The 19,571-nt window shown below is 35.8% G+C and overlaps 1 protein-coding gene across 1 annotated transcript; it reads left to right on the top strand.

Annotated features, from left to right (window-relative positions):
* The first annotated feature begins 542 nt into the window (after positions 1–542).
* On the top strand, positions 543–3,120 carry LOC127106568 (uncharacterized). Its single transcript, XM_051043849.1, has 6 exons — positions 543–866; positions 1,912–2,170; positions 2,287–2,323; positions 2,406–2,511; positions 2,618–2,728; positions 2,813–3,120. Exons 1-6 carry the CDS (start codon positions 744–746, stop codon positions 2,927–2,929), a joined length of 753 nt encoding a protein of 250 aa, XP_050899806.1. The 5' UTR covers positions 543–743; the 3' UTR covers positions 2,930–3,120.
* The last annotated feature ends 16,451 nt before the right edge of the window (positions 3,121–19,571 follow it).

The following is a 19,571-nucleotide window of genomic DNA, read 5'->3' as shown; positions in this document are numbered from 1 at the left end:
TGTGAGACAACATGGTCCGACACTTCGACACACTAACACAACTCAACATACTAGATGGTTTGACATTTCCTTATTCTGTCGAACAACCTACTTCGACACAAGAAATTACAATTTAACATAATTTTCCACCCTTTAAAAAAAGATTAGTAATTTCCAATTTATTACCATTGAAGCCGAGTATTTGACTCTCATTTATACCAATTTTCATGTTTTTAATTTTTTTATTAAAAAAAAAAAATCAGTTGGAATTTGAAGCTGCGACCACTGTCTAAATAGCAAATATCACCATCAAAAGTTTTCATTACACCATAGCAACAGAGAAATAATATTTATGAAATATTCTAAAATATACGCTATGGCCTCCAATCAGAACGTTCTAGCACCGCCCCAAGTTGACACGACCATCCCTGTCCATAATTCAACCATAATGACCGAAAAGCCCTCATTGAATATTCACACTAGCATAAAAACAGAAGGATCCTTCAGTAAATATAAAGTCCATTCATTTACTTACTACTTTATCTTAATTCCAGAGTTGGCTTATGACAGACACTTATATCAAATCAAGTCGTTCAACAACACACATCACACTTGTGGGCCTTCAATGTCATAATACTGGTAGCTGCATTTAATTTCGCGTATATATATACACGCAATTTAGCTAGAATCTACAGGTACAAAAAAGGAAACTTCGCAATAGTAACAGTTTTTTTATCAAGAGGAAAAAAAAAGGTCGATTGAGAATGGAAACAGTACTGAACGTGAATGCAAGTACAAGAGTTGCAAATGATGTTGTCACAGAAACTGAACTCAACAAAATTCGTCTTGTGAGAGCATTTGTTGAAACACAAGATCCATCTTCTAAGGTACTACTGACTAGCTTAATCTGATCACAGGTTTCATGTTTCATATCTGTAAAGTAGTAGTTATTTGAATGATTATTTGCATGATTTGTGGTTTAGTGTATTATTATTTACTCAAATTTCATAAGTTGAATATTAAGTGGTGGAATGTGGAATTCAATTTTCTTGATAGTTTACCAATAATAGTCAATTTGTGATGATGGTAGTTTTTTTGAATCCTTTATTATGAATATTCATCGTTTACTAATTCAAACAAAGCCTCGTTCATAGTAGTTTGTCTTCATATGAAGAAAAAAAACAGGAACATGTAATAGTAATACTCAAGATTTTTTTAATTCTCAAAAATGTCATCTTGACATTTATTCTACATCTACACCTACAATGTATTATTTATTAAAGTTTGTTATTAACCTTAAATAATTCTATATAAACTCATCTCATGTCTAATACATTTTTGGATTTGATATATGGATATAATTTTAGAGTTTGATCAAATTCATAGACTCTGATATTATATTAGAGTTTGATTTAATTCAATTCTATAAAACTTATAAGAAAAGAAAAGCAGCATGACTCTATATAAATTTTTTCAATAATCTATCTCATGAAATTTAAGTCTTCATAATTATGATAAAAATTTTAATATTTTTTATTTTATTCTCTTTATTTCTAAAATCAACAATTTTTAAAAAATGACATTTTTGGAGGAGGCAACCAAAGTCTTTTTTTTGTACTTGCCGAAAAATATAGTTTTTTTATTTAACACTAATAATAATTTATAGTTGCGGGAAAATGTTTAGTAGTATTATCTTGTAAAAAATATGTCTCATATTTGTGAGATGATTCTAATAAAAAATCATGATTTAAAAGTGAACAAATGGTTTCATTTATTAGACAACCTTTAGCAGTTGAGGCATCACTACCCATTCCTAATTGCTGAAATTAATTGCTGCTATATGACAAGACCTACCAACCAAGACACAGTGCTTCTAAATATGAACCTAAGAATATGTTCAGAGATGGATCCTCATTTTAATCTTGTTTGCAGGAAGAAGATGATTTGATGATTAGAAGGTTTCTTCGTGCTCGTGATTTAGACGTGGGAAAAGCTTCAGCAATGTTCCTCAAGTACTTGAAATGGAGACATTCATTTGTTCCAAATGGTCCCATATCTCTATCACAGGTTACTAATGAAATTGCAGATGACAAGGTTTTTGTCCAAGGACACGACAAGATTGGTCGTCCCATACTTGTTGTCTTCGGTGGAAAACATTTTCAAAAGAAAGATGGTCTAGAAGAATTCAAACGTATGTTTTTTTATCAAGTGGTTAGACTCAGACATAGCTAAATATATATTTTTTATCCTTAAGTCCTTTTAACATTGAAAATGTCTCAATGACAAACAATTTTGTTTGTAATGCAGGGTTTGTAGTTTATATTCTTGATAAACTATGTGCAAGGTAATTCGTTATTCCATTACTATAGATTCAATTTTTAAAATTGTGAATTCAGTTAATAACATGTCATTCTTTGATGTATCAGTATGGCTGATGGGCAAGAAAAGTTTGTTTGTATAGTTGAACTCAAGGGATGGGGTTACTCAAATAGTGATGTTCGTGCATACATTACCGGGCTCTCTATTTTGCAGGTAAGTTTATTGTCCGTTTGTCTTCTATTTCTGTATAATTTTTGTGTATCTGTGAAGTGAAGTAATCGGAAGCTTGAACTTATGATTGTGAATTTCTTGGACGAAGGATTACTACCCTGAAAGATTGGAGAAGTTGTTTATTCTCCATGCACCATACATTTTTATGAAAGTGTGGAAAATGATTTATCCATTTATTGACAACAAAACCAGGAAGAAGGTGATGTTTTACATTAAAATTATATGTCAATGCATATATTATAAAATATTTATATAAAGTTGAACTAATTGGATCTTCTTGCAGATGGTATTTGTGGAAAACAAAAAGGTGAAATCAACACTTGAAGAAGATATAGACGAAAATCAACTCCCTGAGATTTATGGTGGAAAATTGCAATTAGTCGCTATTCAGGATATCTGAGTAATTTATTGGGTTGAATATGTTGTGTAATGTATAAATAAAAAGATGGGACTTCTATTAGACTGATTTATTTCCAAAGTAAACATTGGTGTGTAATCAGTCATGGAATTCTTTGTAATATCAATTGATATATTAATCTTATATATGATGATGAGAATAAAATAGTCAAGTTGATTACTATTTGTGATTAATTTCTACTTTCTAGGTTTGTGTTAATTGATTTATGGGAGTATATCAATTATAACCGAATGATGTTGATAGTTTTTCTTTGATTTTTATTAATATAACTAGAAAGACATTACTACTGAAAACACATATAATGACGGTTTTGAAACACATATAATGACAATTTCACATCTGCGATTAGGTAGCGTGTGATTATATCTAAGCTGGTTTTCACAACGGACAAATGACTGTGTTATAAGTAAGGTAACGTGCTACATATGACAACGGGTAAAGAAAACAACTATTGTGAAATAATTTATAGGTCCTGGGTTCGACGGGCAACATCATTCTTGCATTTTATTATTCTAGATAGTGTCCTAATTATAACAACGGTTGAATTAAAAACAGTTGTGGTATTATGTGTTTTTTATTAATATATTTTTCAATTTTGTAGTATTCTCAAATTTTTAATTTGAATATTTCTGATCATATCATACCAGAAACAACAATACACTCATTTATGAATTGAATTAGACAAATTTGTATTACATCAATGACACAATTCTACTAGGAACAAAAAATTGTATATTACATCAAAACCAAAATGGCACAAAAGAACCTATAATGTACACATGATTACATCAAATAATATTATCTTGGTGTCTTGGTATCTTGTCTCTTGGTGTCTTGACTTTAAACACCTATAATTTCAAATAATAATAGTTGTTATAAAATAACATCATTAAAAATTATAACATACAATAAATTGTGAATAAGGAATACAAAATACTTGTTAATTTTCCCATATATCTTCTTGATGATCGTTACGAATAGCATGTACATCATCTCTATCAACTTCTTCATATGAAGTAAGAACTTGTGTTGCATAAGAAAGAGTGGAAGAAATATCAAAAATTTCATCATCACTAGGAGAAATGTATTTTCCTCTAAAAACAATTGACCATCTCTTCAATAAGTACCTAGGATCTGTCACATAAAAAATTTGTTTTGCTTGAGTAGCTATGATGAATGATTCGATGTTATAAGTTGTCTTGCCAAGGTCAATCCGTGTGAATCCTAACTCATCATTTTGTACATCATTGTTATTGAAAACTCATTTGCATTTAAATAAAGACACTTGAAAATAACATAATCAATCTCCTCAATGACACCATAGAACGCGGTGATTGTCAAAATATGATTCTTATCTTTCGAGCTAGAGAAATATATGGATTCAGCTTCAACCATAACCCCGTTATTTTGCATTGTACTTCGAGCATCTTTTACTTTTGTATAAAAGGAATAATTAGAAATGTCACATGTCATCCAAGTTATCACAGTAAATTTTGGCATGTACGACAACCATTTAATTGTCTCGGATGCACAATCATCATTAGAAATCCTTTATTAAACAAACTTATGAATTTCTTATTATGTCGTGTCAACAACCACTTATCATGCATTCGAGTATACTTTTTCTTTATAACAGTTTTATGTGCAACTATGTAAGGTTCAACTACACTAAGATTATTCAATAGATAGAAATATGCTTCAAGTACTACATTATGATTCATTAACTTAACATATAAACCTTGAGTACCTCTACCTTCAAATCTGTCAGTATGACGAGACTTTGGAGTTCTAGTAGACTAGGTTTCCGACAAATAGTTTGAACAAAACTCAAGAGCTTCTTCTATGATGTACCTTTAAACAATTGAAGCTTCCGGTCTATGATAATTCTTCGTATATCCTTTAAATATCTTCATGTATCGCTCTATATGATACATCCACTTGAAATAAATTGGATCACAAAATCTGATTTCTCTTACTAGATGAACAAGTAAGTGAACCATAATGTCAAAAAATGATGGAGCAAAATACATCTTCAATTGACATAATATTATTACAACATCTTCTTCTAATTCATCTAATTTTTTTATATCAAGAAATTTATTACATATAACATTGAAGAATAAGTACAATCTGGTTATAGTTACTCTTACATTTTTTGAAGGATGCCACGGATAACCACTGGTAGAAGTTGTTGCATCAAGACATGACAATCTTGAGATTTTAAGCCAATTAACTTGAGATATTTCACTGATACAAGTTTCTAGATGTTTGAAGAGTAACCTTGGAGAACTTTGATACCATGCAAACACTTGCAAAAACTTTTCTTTTCCTTTTTAGATAGAGTGTGACATGTCGGAGGCAAATAAGATCTCTTTCCTCTATCTTCTGGAGCCAACCATTATCGTATACTCATCTTCACCATATTTATACAGTAATTCTTATTATCTTTAGTCTTGCCTGGAATGTTTATAAGTGTTCATATCAAACTATCACACACATTTTTCTCCACGTGCATCACATTAAGACAATATCTTACATCGAGTCTAAACCAATATGGAAGATCAAAGAACACCGATCTCTTTTTCCAAATATTTCTCTCAATGAGACCATCTTTATTCTTTCCAAAGACAACATTAAGATGTTCTTGTCGTTGATAAACTTCATCTCTAGTTAAAGTTTTAGGAGCACTTTCAAACTTCTGCTCTCCGTTAAAATCCTTCCGCAATCTACGATAAAGATGATTGGGTTTTAGAAAATTTGGATGCCCAAGGTAAACGGTGAAGGTGTGAAATACACAAGAAAGGGGGGTGAATTGGGTTTGTAAAACAAAAGCTTTTTACCAACTCAAAATCTCCACACAAACAAGATGAAATTCTGGTATAGTCAGAGTTCAGATGTTCTACACGAAGTCATGACATTTGATCCAACATTGTTACTAATACAGCAAGACAGTTATAACAATTAAAACCCAGTACTCATATGCACTCTGTCACAGATGTCAAGACATCTGCTAATATACCACCATGGAAAGAAGAACATCCAGTTTTGTCCATCTAGTGCAAAGACACAGTAAAGATCAAATATAGCTCTTATGTTTATTGATCCTGCCCAGTTATCAGCATGATGTCTCAACATTGATTTGAACATCACCTGTTCCAACATTACAAAAGGTTGAACTGTAACAGACCAACCAGTTTATACAACAGCAGTCAATAATGAATGTCATAACATTCTGTTTTGCAATCAGACTGCAGGCTATGTGTCAAGTCTGTTATTCTTTTCATAAACAGACTAGAAACAGACTGAGTTATAACAGACAAAATATAGTGTGCAGAAGGTAAAAACACCAGTAATTGTTAACCCAGTTCGGTACAACTTTACCTACTCTGGGGGCATACCAAGCCAGGAAGAAGATCCACTATTAGCAGTATTAATTCAGAGTTAAACTCCCCCGTTTACAACTCTTCACTTAATCCCTACCCAATGCAATCTATACCTAGGCACTCCTAGATAGAAACCTCCAGTTTCCATTCCTATTATTACAATTCCCATGTAATGCTAAACAACTTGAACTTGCTTCACAGCTTCGTTCAAGATCAATACAACTCTCACCTACAGGCTTTGAGTTACAAATCATCTCATGCTTCTTAGCACTGAGAAACACCTGGTAACCTTCCCACAGGTTGGGAGGTTTACCTGACACACACCCCTAATTTTTACATAGTTTGAGGCTTACAAAACCTAGGTTACAAACTGCTATTTATAACCTAACCACCCAACTGGATTTGGGCCTTCAAAAATCGCAGCAAATCTTTCCTTTGCTGTTACAGAGCTGGCAGAATCCTTCTGCTACAATCAAGGTCTTCAATCTTTTATTTCCTAAAAGATCTCCATATTTGGGAACTGTATATTCACCAAATATATTCACCAAATCTTCTGATTGAATCTTCAAGATCTCCACACAGGAGTTAGGATATTCACCAAATTTCCTAATTAATCACAAACCAAACCAGAATTAACTGATTCAGTTTTATACACATGTGAGATGTCACAGTCCCGATGTCGTGACATTTTACATGACATGTTGGTCCAGATGTTGAACTTCTTCAACCCAACATATTAAAACAACAGAGGTGATTACATTATTTGTTTTACAAAATTAATGCCAATCTTAAGGTACTAACAATCTCGCCCTTTGGCAAATTTTAGCTAAAACAAATAACCCAATATGGGTCTGCACTTCCTCTTTGTCTTTGACAGCCCCAATGCCACCACCATTGTTGGTGTACATGAGGAAGAAGATGTACAAGGATCAGCTTCACCACAACCCTTCCCCTCAACAGTAGGGCTTCCTGAAGAATATGTAATACTGAGTACATAGATAATGTAACTCAGATCACAAGACACAACTGTCTTCTTAACTCAGATCACAAGACACAACTGATATACCCAGTTAGTGACTTTTGTGTCTGAATCCATCTTCTCCTTGCTACCAGATATTGCTTGTTTCTGGTGCATCCTCAGGACAATGTTTCTAATCTCCCCCTTTTTAGCTAAACATTTATAAATGACACCTTCACAAAACTAGATCCAGGAGCAGTGTGCCCGGATCTTAACAAACCCCATGGTTTAGAGGGAATGAAATGTCGCTCTTGTGAGAAGAGGAGTGCTGATACATCCTTTAAATAGGCCAGACCATGCTTAGGAATTAACGGTAGGAGTAAATGCTTGGTCAAGATCCATCCATATTTGCTGAGAATCAGTCAGAGAATCACCACCAATATCCCAGACAATCTTTGAATACCTTTTACAGCTCTTGACTGTTTCCAGAAACAGCAGTTCCAAGATTATTCCATAAATGCTGTCAGACACGTTACAAGCTATGTCTTAACATTTGATACTGCTTTTGTCTGTGTTCTTCATATATCCTCCCTATCACCATTTTCTAAAGCCACTTTCTCACCTCCAATGGTAGCGTGACATCTGGCACCACACATCCACATTTCCTTATATAACTTCCAGCAGGTACATAAGATATCTTATGATAAGACATCACATGTGACATCTTGTGAACACTCTGTCCTTTTTGTTCACAAGGCAAACTGTCAGCAGTTTAAACCACATAACAGTAGTTTAATCAGCAGCAGAAGCAAAACAATTACTAGCTATGACTACTAGTAATCCACACATGCACAAGGGCACTTCTCCTCCCCCTCAATCTGTGCAACAATCAACAGAATTACTAGTTATGGATGCAACTAGTAAGACACACAAATGCACAATGCATAAGGGTACTTCTTCTCCCCCTAAATCTGTGCATTCACCAAAAAATAGCTACTGTAACTCCAGCACATGTACCAGCCAGAATGTCATACTGGCATCTGCTTCCATATTTCCTTATGACTGTAAGTTTCAGAAGGAAATAACAATATTGTCCAAGGCAATGTCATGACATCCGGTCAGACATTCTTCTGCTCACTCAGCCTTGACACACACCACATCATCCCACTAACTAACAAGGTTTCATACCTTGTTAACTGAGAACACATAGACCACAAGCTTGATGATTACTTGTAGTGCAAAGACAGAACTCCCCCTGTCATGAACAACCAACTCTCCTCTTGAAACATGGAGAACACATATGAACATATCCAACACCCCAAAGTTGGACCTTTACAAACTTCCTGATTCAACGAGAACCCAGACCACTTGATGAATGGAAAACATAAGACGCATCTTCATGTCTTCAAGAGCACACCCTCTGTTCAACCCTCTTGGTTGAACACATCCATACTCTGTGTCAATCTCTCTTCTAACCAGAACAAAAAACCACTTCATAAAATATTCTAACATGAGTTAGAACATCCTTCACAACATAACACCATCTGATAATCTTCAGATATCACTGAGTCATTAGCTTGATCCACAAGAAACCAGACACAAATAGGGACATATACATTCTCATCCCATTACAAGAGATAGTCTTCCATAGATAGTTCAAAACTCCTTCCAAGAGAAGAATAGAAAACACCTCCTTTTGTCTTCAACTTACTACCTTTTTGCTCAAAGTAATTTGTCCCAGACCTTCCTCAAGAATAATCAGCTGCCATAAGTTGATTGTCTTGATTCTTCGAACCCACTTCTGAGATAGACCAAATGCCACTGGTTGATTACCTCCATCATGAATCCTCATATGAAAAAGTCAAATGCCATTCTTTGACCTCTCCACGTTTATTAGACTTCTCCCAAAGATATTCTGATCTTCCAAGTGAGACTTGAACTTCAAGCTTTTTGAAGTATCCAATCTACAACCCTGTAGACCCTTCTATCTCAAGTTGATGTGCCACTTCACCAACTAAGATTCTGATGTTGAACCAAATGTCATAACATCGTGTTTTGACATCTAGCTGTTGAATTCAACTCCTTCTTCTACCACTTGAAAGAACTTCCTCCCTTCACAGAACAAGAGTTCAATGTTCTCATAGACTTGATTCGGGAACCAAGTTTGAGTAAACATCCTCCATCCTGCAGGTTTGCAGTTAAGTCATCCAAGCTCACACCTTGATGAATCCCTGCTTCTTCTCCAAAGACATCAGACACTCTGATGCATGAGTCTTCAGAAGGATCAGTTAGAAACTATCCCTTCAGCTATACCAAGGGTTCCACTTCCTAAAGCAAAGCGGTTTCCATGATGTCAAGACTGCTGCCACTTGTTCTTGACTCCATAGTGTGCATTAGCTAATGCACTTCCTTACCTAGATCAGAAGTAAACTGATCCAAGTAACCACCATCAGGACTATGATGTTTTCTTCTTCTTGTACACACCAAGGCTGAACATGTTTCTTGCTAGGAAACCTTTTCAGAGATCATATGCTTTTGCTGCCACCACAGTGATAGATCATAAACCAATGTACTATCCTTCCTGTGATTCTGCACAGGATCTTGAGGATGAGATGTTCCAACATCTTTTAAAAACATCATTTATCTTGAGCTCCAAGGATAATCAATTAAATACTTGTACTTGGCACAAGTAGACATTGATCTTAAATCCTTTCCCAATATTCCTTTCAGATACTTCCACCATAAGAGTACTTTGAAAATCCTCTTCTAGTGTCAACATCTTCTGCTTGCAAGCACCTCAACAGATTTGAAAGTCTTCCCAGATTAAATTCACCCTTAGGAATGAGAGAGATGAATTCTTCCTTGCAAATGTGTCACACAACCACCAGAACCCATGTGACACAGGTCAACAGCCAACCAGACCTTAGGCTGACCGAACGTGAGAAGGTTAACCAATACTCCTCCTCAAATTAACAATCATGGAAACTCCACACCAATATCCATGCATTGTACAGACATGTCTCAACATGACATACACCATCCCTACCAGTGGCAACTAACTCTATGAGTTATACCTATACATACTCCAATCACACCAATCAGACTCCAGCTGACCATCAGTACTAGTGAAAGAAAGCAACACCAGTCAATAGTAGATATGCATTGCCAGAGCATACTACCTCAACCAACCTCTGAATCTTCATATTCTCACTCCTTTAAAGAACTGCCACTTCTGAGCGTGGTGTTTGAATGACAAGATTCATGGTCCCAATCCTCTTAAATGAAATAGCAATCAGGTTACCCCATTATTGACTTCTAACATCCAGGGAACTTGTCTTCCAACACAACATAGTACTTCAGGGAACAACTATCCAATCCTGATCAATCTATAGGAATAAGACAGACAGCAGGAAATTGCACCGTGTCACATCTCAACCAGCTCCACTTCTAGAGATCAGACGTCTAAAAGTGACCTTCTTGAGCATTCAAACAGTTGACCCTACCCTTGTCAACTTAGCACCCACAGATGTCTCCTCTTCCAGGTCAGGAGTAGGTTCCAAACACACGTATCCCTTTGTTTGACACCTAAAACCATCTGCTCTTCAACCAGTAGTTGCATACTTGTTGAACAACATGTTCTAACATCACATAGAACATTAGCTCCACCTCCTTGGAACAAACCCTCCTTGAAAGTCTTCAAGGTCTTCATATACACTACCCAAGAGAGTAAAAGAATCAGTGATCAGGTGATTCTTACAATCCTGAAGTGAGAATGTCATGATGAGTGGACTTGAGGAGACTCAAGTATCTTTGACATCTTCAGTAGATTATGATGAAATCTTGAATACAGCAGCCTTTCATCCACATGAGGGGAACCTTCATCAGAGTTTGAGTTTAGTCAGGTATTATGCAGCGGAAATCATAATACAACTCAACCTATGACCACGCACTTCACCAGATCAGCCTCCAAGAACATACCAAGTTTGAATATGTTTCAATACTAGTACAGTTGTTCCATACAAAGGCCAATTGCCAACCTCCAGAGACAGGCACACACAATTCCTGTCATGAATAGTCCATCCACCTACTTCAAGGGACCATTCAGGGAAATCACAGAACCTTCCACAGGTTCCAACATCAGTACTGACATAACTCCTTGCAAGATACCAGAAAGTATCACCCATGGATCTCATCCAGAAACAGAACAGGATGCCTGCTCTGATACCAATTGAAATTCTGGTATAGTCAGAGTTCAGATATTCTACACGAAGTCATGACATCTGATCCAACATTGTTACTAATACAGCAAGACAGTTATAACAATTAAAACCCAGTACTCATATGCACTCTGTCACAGATGTCAAGACATCTGCTAATATACCACCATGGAAAGAAGAACATCCAGTTTTGTCCATCTAGTGCAAAGACACAGTAGAGATCAAATATAGCTCTTATGTTTATTGATCCTGCCCAGTTATCAGCATGATGTCTCAACATTGATTTGAACATCACCTGTTCCAACATTACAAAAGGTTGAACTGTAACAGACCAACCAGTTTATACAACAACAGTCAATAATGAATGTCATAACATTCTGTTTTGCAATCAGACTGCAGGCTATGTGTCAAGTCTGTTATTCTTTTCATAAACAGACTAGAAACAGACTGAGTTATAACAGACAAAATATAGTGTGCAGAAGGTAAAAACACCAGTAATTGTTAACCCAGTTCGGTACAACTTTACCTACTCTGGGGGCATACCAAGCCAGGAAGAAGATCCATTATTAGTAGTATTAATTCAGAGTTAAACTCCCCCGTTTACAACTCTTCACTTAATCCCTACCCAATGCAATCTATACCTAGGCACTCCTAGATAGAAACCTCCAGTTTCCATTCCTATCATTACAATTCCCATGTAATGCTAAATAACTTGAACTTGCTTCACAACTTCGTTCAAGATCAATACAACTCTCACCTACAGGCTTTGAGTTACAAATCATCTCATGCTTCTTAGCACTGAGAAACACCTGGTAACCTTCCCACAGGTTGGGAGGTTTACCTGACACACACCCCTAATTTTTACATAGTTTGAGGCTTACAAAACCTAGGTTACAAACTGCTATTTATAACCTAACCACCCAACTGGATTTGGGCCTTCAAAAATCGCAGCAAATCTTTCCTTTGCTGTTACAGAGCTGGCAGAATCCTTCTGCTACAATCAAGGTCTTCAATCTTTTATTTCCTAAAAGATCTCCATATTTGGGAACTGTATATTCACCAAATATATTCACCAAATCTTCTGATTGAATCTTCAAGATCTCCACACAGGAGTTAGGATATTCACCAGATTTCCTAATTAATCACAAACCAAACCAGAATTAACTGATTCAGTTTTATACACATGTGAGATGTCACAGTCCCGATGTCGTGACATTTTACATGACATGTTGGTCCAGATGTTGAACTTCTTCAACCCAACATATTAAAACAACAGAGGTGATTACATTATTTGTTTTACAAAATTAATGCCAATCTTAAGGTACTAACACAAGAGAACAAAGAGAGAAAGCCACGAGGATTTTTATCCTGGTTCGCTTGAAATCAAAGCTACTCTAGTCCATCCGCCAAGGTGATTTCGCCTTATACACAAAGACTTAATCTACTATAATCAAGCAGATTACAGAAAATCACAAAGAAAAATTTTCTTTGTCTTCTTAAAGATCCGACTATAACCTAGTCTCCTTAAGGAAAATCACAAAGAACAACTTTCTTTGTCTTCTCAAGGATCCGACTAAAACCTAGTATCCTTAAATAAATACAAACAAACAAGTTTGAATAAATATTTTTGTGTTACAAGTTGCTTCTACACAAGTAAATTTTACACAAATGAATACAAACACTTAAAGAAAAACTATGCACAAAGTTGATAGCTTTTCACGTAAAAACAAACTTGTCAAATTGTTGTAGTAGTCTTCTTCAAGTCTCTAAGTCCTACTTATATAGCATAAGACAGGGATCGTTGAAGGGAAATTCGAGGATACCAAAAATACAGTTACCCACTAACGAATTAGTGAGGAATATTTGATTTGTATCATGTACTATTTGATCACGTATCCACTTTGATCTTATCTTCAAATTCATTAGCTTCTGAAAAACAGTTGATGAAGCATGAAAAGAAGAAAAACAAAGCTGAAATTAGAATCTTCAGTCATAACCTTGACGACGTCAGCGTCTGGCTTGAGATCTTCAGAGTCTTCAGCTAAGTAATAAAACTTCAGAATCTTTAGTCAGAACCTTGACCACATTAGTGTTTGGCTTGAGATCTTCAGAGTCTTCAATTAAGTAACAAAACTTCAAAAACTTACCATTCTTCAGAAGCTTGATAATCAGAGTCACATCCAGAAGTAGAAGCAAAGAGAACATTGTAGCAGCAACATATCGTCTTTCCAGAACTTCTCAGGAGTGAATTAGCACAGAAGCAGAAAGATAATTGTAGCAGCAATCTGGCATCTTTCAGAACTTCTCATGAGTGATTAGCACAGAAGAGGAATTCAAAACAAATGTTCAGAAATTGATGACGTTATACATCATCAACTCAGAATTAGAACTGGTTTTTAAAGCTACACAACAACAAACCATTAGGGTACCAAAATTGTTCTCATACAAATACTACATTGTTATCATAAAAACTCAAGGTATATATGCATAACCAAATCTTGTTCTAACAATCTCCCCATTTTTGATGATGACAAAACCATGTATTTTGATGAACAGTTTTGTATAGGGTAATCACAAAAAGATACATTGCATAGAAGCATAAAGCTCCCCCGGAGATGTACAATCCTAAAAAGATAAAATCAGAATGAAAGAACACTTTCCTGATTAACCTTTTTGTAGAACTAGAATGATCTTCTATCATAATCTAGTTTAACTTCAGAAGTTGCTTGAACTAATCCAGAATACTGGTTGTCAAAGTCAACACTCTGATGAACTTCACTTCAGAAGCTTGGTTCTTTTTGAAAGAGCTTCGAAGCCTAGTTACAAACCCTTCTTAAGAGTTTCAGAACCTGGTTAAAGACACTTTTTAAAGAGCTTCAGAACTTGGTTAAAACCTTAAAACCTTATTGAATAAATTATGATTAACATAGAATTCACAATTCCTCAAAACACGACGCCTGGTTATGTCTGGTTGGAAGTCTTTCTCAAATGGTGAAGTTAAAACTTCAGACTCAAAGAGTAAACCATTTCTTCAGAAACTGGTAACTTAAGTTCTAATATAAAAAACTTCAAGAGCTTCTGATGTTCTTGATTTTCCCTAAAAGACAATTAACAAACTATTCTTCAAAGTAGTTGTTAGCAGAAACATTAAAAAATGTTTGGGTTTTGATTCACGAACATAGGTATATCAAAATCAATTATGTTTCTCCCCCTTTGTCATTAATCAAAAAGACAAAGGCAAAAGAAAGTAAGGAAACAACAAGATTTTAATAATACCAAAAATGTCAGAAGGCATAACAATACAAAAACACAAAAGTGCATAAAATTTAAAACTAAGGGTTTGGGTTATGTGGCGGAGGAAGCGGTTAGACAAAATAAAAACACAAAAGTGCATATAAAGCATTTCCTCTACATACTGTATGGTTATCCAAAACATCCAACATATCTTATGGCTAATCATGTAATGATTAAAACTAGAAAGGAGTGGAAACCTAAGGTTATTGTCTCTAGTCTTATAACTCATACTTCTCTTAGAGCTTCATCTAGACAAGACTGGTACTTTGACAGTGGTTGTTTAAAACACATGACAGGGGTCAAGAAGTATTTGATTGACATTAATTCTTATTCCTCTAATTTTGTCACGTTTGGTGATGGAGCTAAAGATGAAATCAAGGGTATAAGAAAGATAGGTTGCACTGGTCTTCCTAGACTAGATGACATTCTGCTTGTGAAAGGACTGAATGCAAATCTCATCAGCATTAGTTAGTTATGTGATGAAGGATTAAAGTCAATTTCACCAAGTTAGAATGTTTGGTTACAAACGAGAAGAATGATGTTCTGATGAGAAGAATTAGGTCTAAAACAGTTGTTGTTTATGGATACCACAAAAAAGTACTTGTTCTTCACATGTATAATGTCCAAGGAAGATGAAGTCAAGTTGTTGCACTAGAAGCTTAGACATTTGAATCTCTAAGAGATATCTCTTGGTTACTCTACAAACATCAGAGCTTACAGGGTATTTAACTCCATAACCAAGGGCTTGATGGAGTCCATTAATGTTGTGGTTGACGATTTAATTATTGTAAAAGGGACTGATGTTGATGAAGATGCTGGAACATCATCTCAGCAAAATGATGCTTCAGAAGATGTGGAAGACATTGAGTCCAACATTGAGCCAGCAAGGACTAAATCAGATAATCCTCAAGCCAACAAAGGTCCCTCTATCAGAATTCAAAAAGATCATCCAAAGGAACTCATCATTGGAAATCTTAATGAAGGGATCACTACTAGATCTAGAGATGTGATATCCAATGCTTGCTTTCTCTCAAAGTCTAAACCTAAAGGTGTGAAGAAGGATAAGTTTATTAATATTGTAAATTTTGATGATCTATATTTTGATGATGAGCCTATTAGAAAGAGATTGGCTCCGAGTATTGCTAAAATATTAAGGAATATAATAGAGAAGGATGTTGCATCTGTAAGCAAGCCATCTAAGGCTCCCAAGAAAAGTGTTGTTGTTGGACCTACTAAAGGTTAGATCAAGGTTATGGCTCATACTAAGAAAAGGAAGGAAGCACCTTCAAGTGACTCTGAGTATGATTTCGAATAGAATGTTCAAGACATAGTGCCTCTAAATAAAGGTGTTGGGAAAAAGGTCCCTGCTGTAAGACCCCAACTTTGACCCTAAGATCCCTCATGCAATTTCATCAAAAGCATTAGCATTGGGATCATACCTTGGCATCCTCCTTACACCTCTTTCATTGGGTTTGTTTGGGGAGAGATCACCAAGCACTTTGTGATTGTATCATACTTGTATATTATCATTTTACTAACCAAAATACCAAAAATATGTCTTTGCATTTTCCTAACTCTTTTGTAGGTAGGGCATGATCTCCATTGATCTATCAAGTTCATATTTAGGGTTTGAGACCCTCATGAACAAAGAGCACAACCATGAATTGATACAAGAATGTTTATGAGCATCATATACGAGTCCCAATGATTACTGCATGTTATATTGATCAATTTTTCTTCAAGAGTTTGAGGGTGATTTGCCTTGGAAACCCTAGTTTGACTGGGTATCTTGAGTAACTTCTCCAACAAACTATTTCACCAATTGATAAAATTTCTCAAGGGACACTTAAAAATTCATCATCTTATTCATATATGATCTACCACGAGCCTAGAAAGTCAAGAGAATTGAAGATTGGCAAGTTGGTTGATGGTGGTTGGCCAGATGAATTCATCTGATCAAAACTGGGTCTCCCTAGACCCTATCTCCTACAATTTTCACCGTATGAAAATGATTCCAAGAAAAACCTTACTCTAAATGACATTTCAAACAACTTTTATGTTGATACCTAGAGCTAGTTTTGCTTTATAAATCATTTTCTATGTTGAAACATCATAGGTCATTTTGTCTAAACCCTAATTTGAAAGTCAACTTCCCAAGGACATAACTTGCTCAATTTTTATGAGATGAAATATTTCCAAGTTTCAAAATCAAATTCAAGATGTCTACTTCAACTTTGATGTTATAAGTGAGAGCTAATTCAACTTTTATGAGCATGTGATATGAGGCTACATTATAGGTCACTTTTGACCTATACCATTGAACAAGTGACTTTTCCAAACTTCAAAAATGCATAACTCTATCATTTAAATTGGTGACCATTTTGAAGGTATTTGAAATAGATACAACTTTGATGAAGACACTTTTCTCATTTGAAGCTCACGTAAAAAGTTAAGCAAAGTGGAATATTGAGATATATGGCTTGACACTTAGAAAAAATTTCAACATGTTGAAATTTCCAAACTTCCACCTCAAAATTCATCATGATACAAGCTCCAAAAGGAAAAGTGTTGAACATGAAAGTTGTCCCTCTAGATCTAACCTTTCCAAAAAGTCCAAGGTCATCCATTTTGGACAAGAATTGTTAGGGTTGCGCATGGCATGAACATGGTATCATCATTTGGCAAAGATCAAACTTCAAATCTTCACACACACTTGCCTTGCAATCCAAGTTAATTTCAGACCCTCTTGTAATACCCCAAAATTTACCCTTCATTTTTACCTAGAATCATGGGATTATGTTTTACATTTCATTGGCATCATACTAGGGCATACTCATTGCATACTGCATTAGTGACTTGGGAATCAGGTTTTGATTGATCACTCCTTAACAGAAGGAGCCCACACAAAGAAAGATTGAGGATTGGACTCCATTCTCTAAGAATACAAGTCTTAAGGGTCTCAGGGGGCTTCAGGTATCTTATTATGGTCCTCAGTCCATCAGTGAAGGATTCAGAGCTATCAGAGTGTTCATCTAGATTTAATCAGGAAACTAGGGTTTTCATGGCAACCTGCAACATGCAATGTTTGGTTGGAAGTAAAGGAGCTCATCCATGTCATGATTGGAGAGGCATCTTGGCCTAGGAAGACTCACAATTATCTCAGAAAGATCCATTGGCAAGCAGTGCAATCAGTTCCCGATCGGTTTTGCCCTAAAACTAGGGTTTGGTATAAAATCAGTTTATTTCTGATTCTTACGGTGAAACTCTTTTCCATGTCCCTCCAGATGTCCACAAGGGTCTACATACAAATAATCATCTTTTTATTTGAGCCAGAAGTGCTTCAATTGATCATTGGAATTGGGAATCAGATAGTTTGGGAAAAGTCAACTGTGGGGCCAGAAAAGTCAACTCTTGACTTTTTGAGAGTGGAATCTCAAAATCCATGCCTAGGGGAGCCTACATGTGAAATTTAATCAAGGTTGGATCATGGATTCATCATTTAATCAGGAATTGGAAAAGTTACTTAATTTGGAAATGGTTGACTTTCCATTTAGGGCAAGTTTTTATGATTTTTGCACTCACTTTAAGCCCATTTTCCATCAAGATAAAAGCTCCATTTGAAACTTTCTCCAACATTAAAGTTGTTACTCTTGTTCCAAGCTTTCTAGAAATATAAAGTTTTCTCCATTTCGATCAAAATTGAGAAAGTTATGCTTGGTCAAAGTAGGGCATATTTTTAGGACACTTAGAAAAATTTCTAAGTCTAAAAATCTTCAAAGTTTGTCAAGACTTCTTGGCCAGTTTTCTTGCACTTCAAGGCACCAATTGAAAATTTTTTCTTCACAACAATTATACCTTTCCATGTCCTCTTTCACCTCCTTTTGGAATCATCTCATTTGGATCCATAGTTTGGGAGATTCACTCACTTAAAGTTGGCACCATGACCTAAGATTTCTAGACAGATTTTGTGCCTAGCTTGCCCAACCATCTTGCAATTGGTGTGTGTCATACCCCAAAATTTGCCCATTAATATTTTAAGACATTTAGCAGGGCATTCCGACTCATTTTTATGACACTGATCTTAAAGGAACAAAGGCCCAGCTCACGAATGGCCCAATCCAGAAAATGGCCCAAACTGGCCTGTTCGCTACGCGCTCGCTACACGCTCGCCTAGCGAACGTTCGCTACACGTTCGCTACGCGCTCGCCTAGCGAACGTTCGCTACACGTTCGCTACCAGCTCGCCTAGCGAAGCTGACAGACAATAGAAAATTCCGGGCTTCATTCTGAGCCCATTAGGTCACAAAAAAGAGCATTATAAATACCAGCACTTCAGTAATGAAAAGGAGGACGAAAAAGGACGAAAGGAGAACCCTAGCAAGCAAACCCTCGCACTCACAGACGGAAAACCCTGGAGGCTAACCCTGAGAATTCCGAGAAACCCTGAAGGAAAAGCCGGCGGCAGCAAGGTCACTTCCGCTCAATTCGATCCGGTCGGCCAATTCAAGGTTACAATTGCTATTACTACCTTATGTTCTTAATTTGCATATGGCATTATGATTAAATTTATGAAAATATCTTAAGTTTGTCATGTGAATTGTAGTGTGCACTTGAATACCTTAAATGATTAACCATATAATTGCTGTAATGAAAGCCATAAGGCATAAAATTGGTTGAAATTGTACTGATATCAAAACCAGAATCCGCAGTCGCTCGCTAGCACGTCGCTAAGCGAGCATGAAGCGAGTATTCGCTAAGCCTTCGCTAGGCGAG

Source organism: Lathyrus oleraceus, chromosome 7 (genome assembly GCF_024323335.1).
Source record: "Lathyrus oleraceus cultivar Zhongwan6 chromosome 7, CAAS_Psat_ZW6_1.0, whole genome shotgun sequence".
NCBI lineage: Eukaryota > Viridiplantae > Streptophyta > Magnoliopsida > Fabales > Fabaceae > Lathyrus > Lathyrus oleraceus.
Note: the sequence above shows the minus strand (reverse complement) of the source record. Positions and strands in the feature narration are given on the sequence as shown.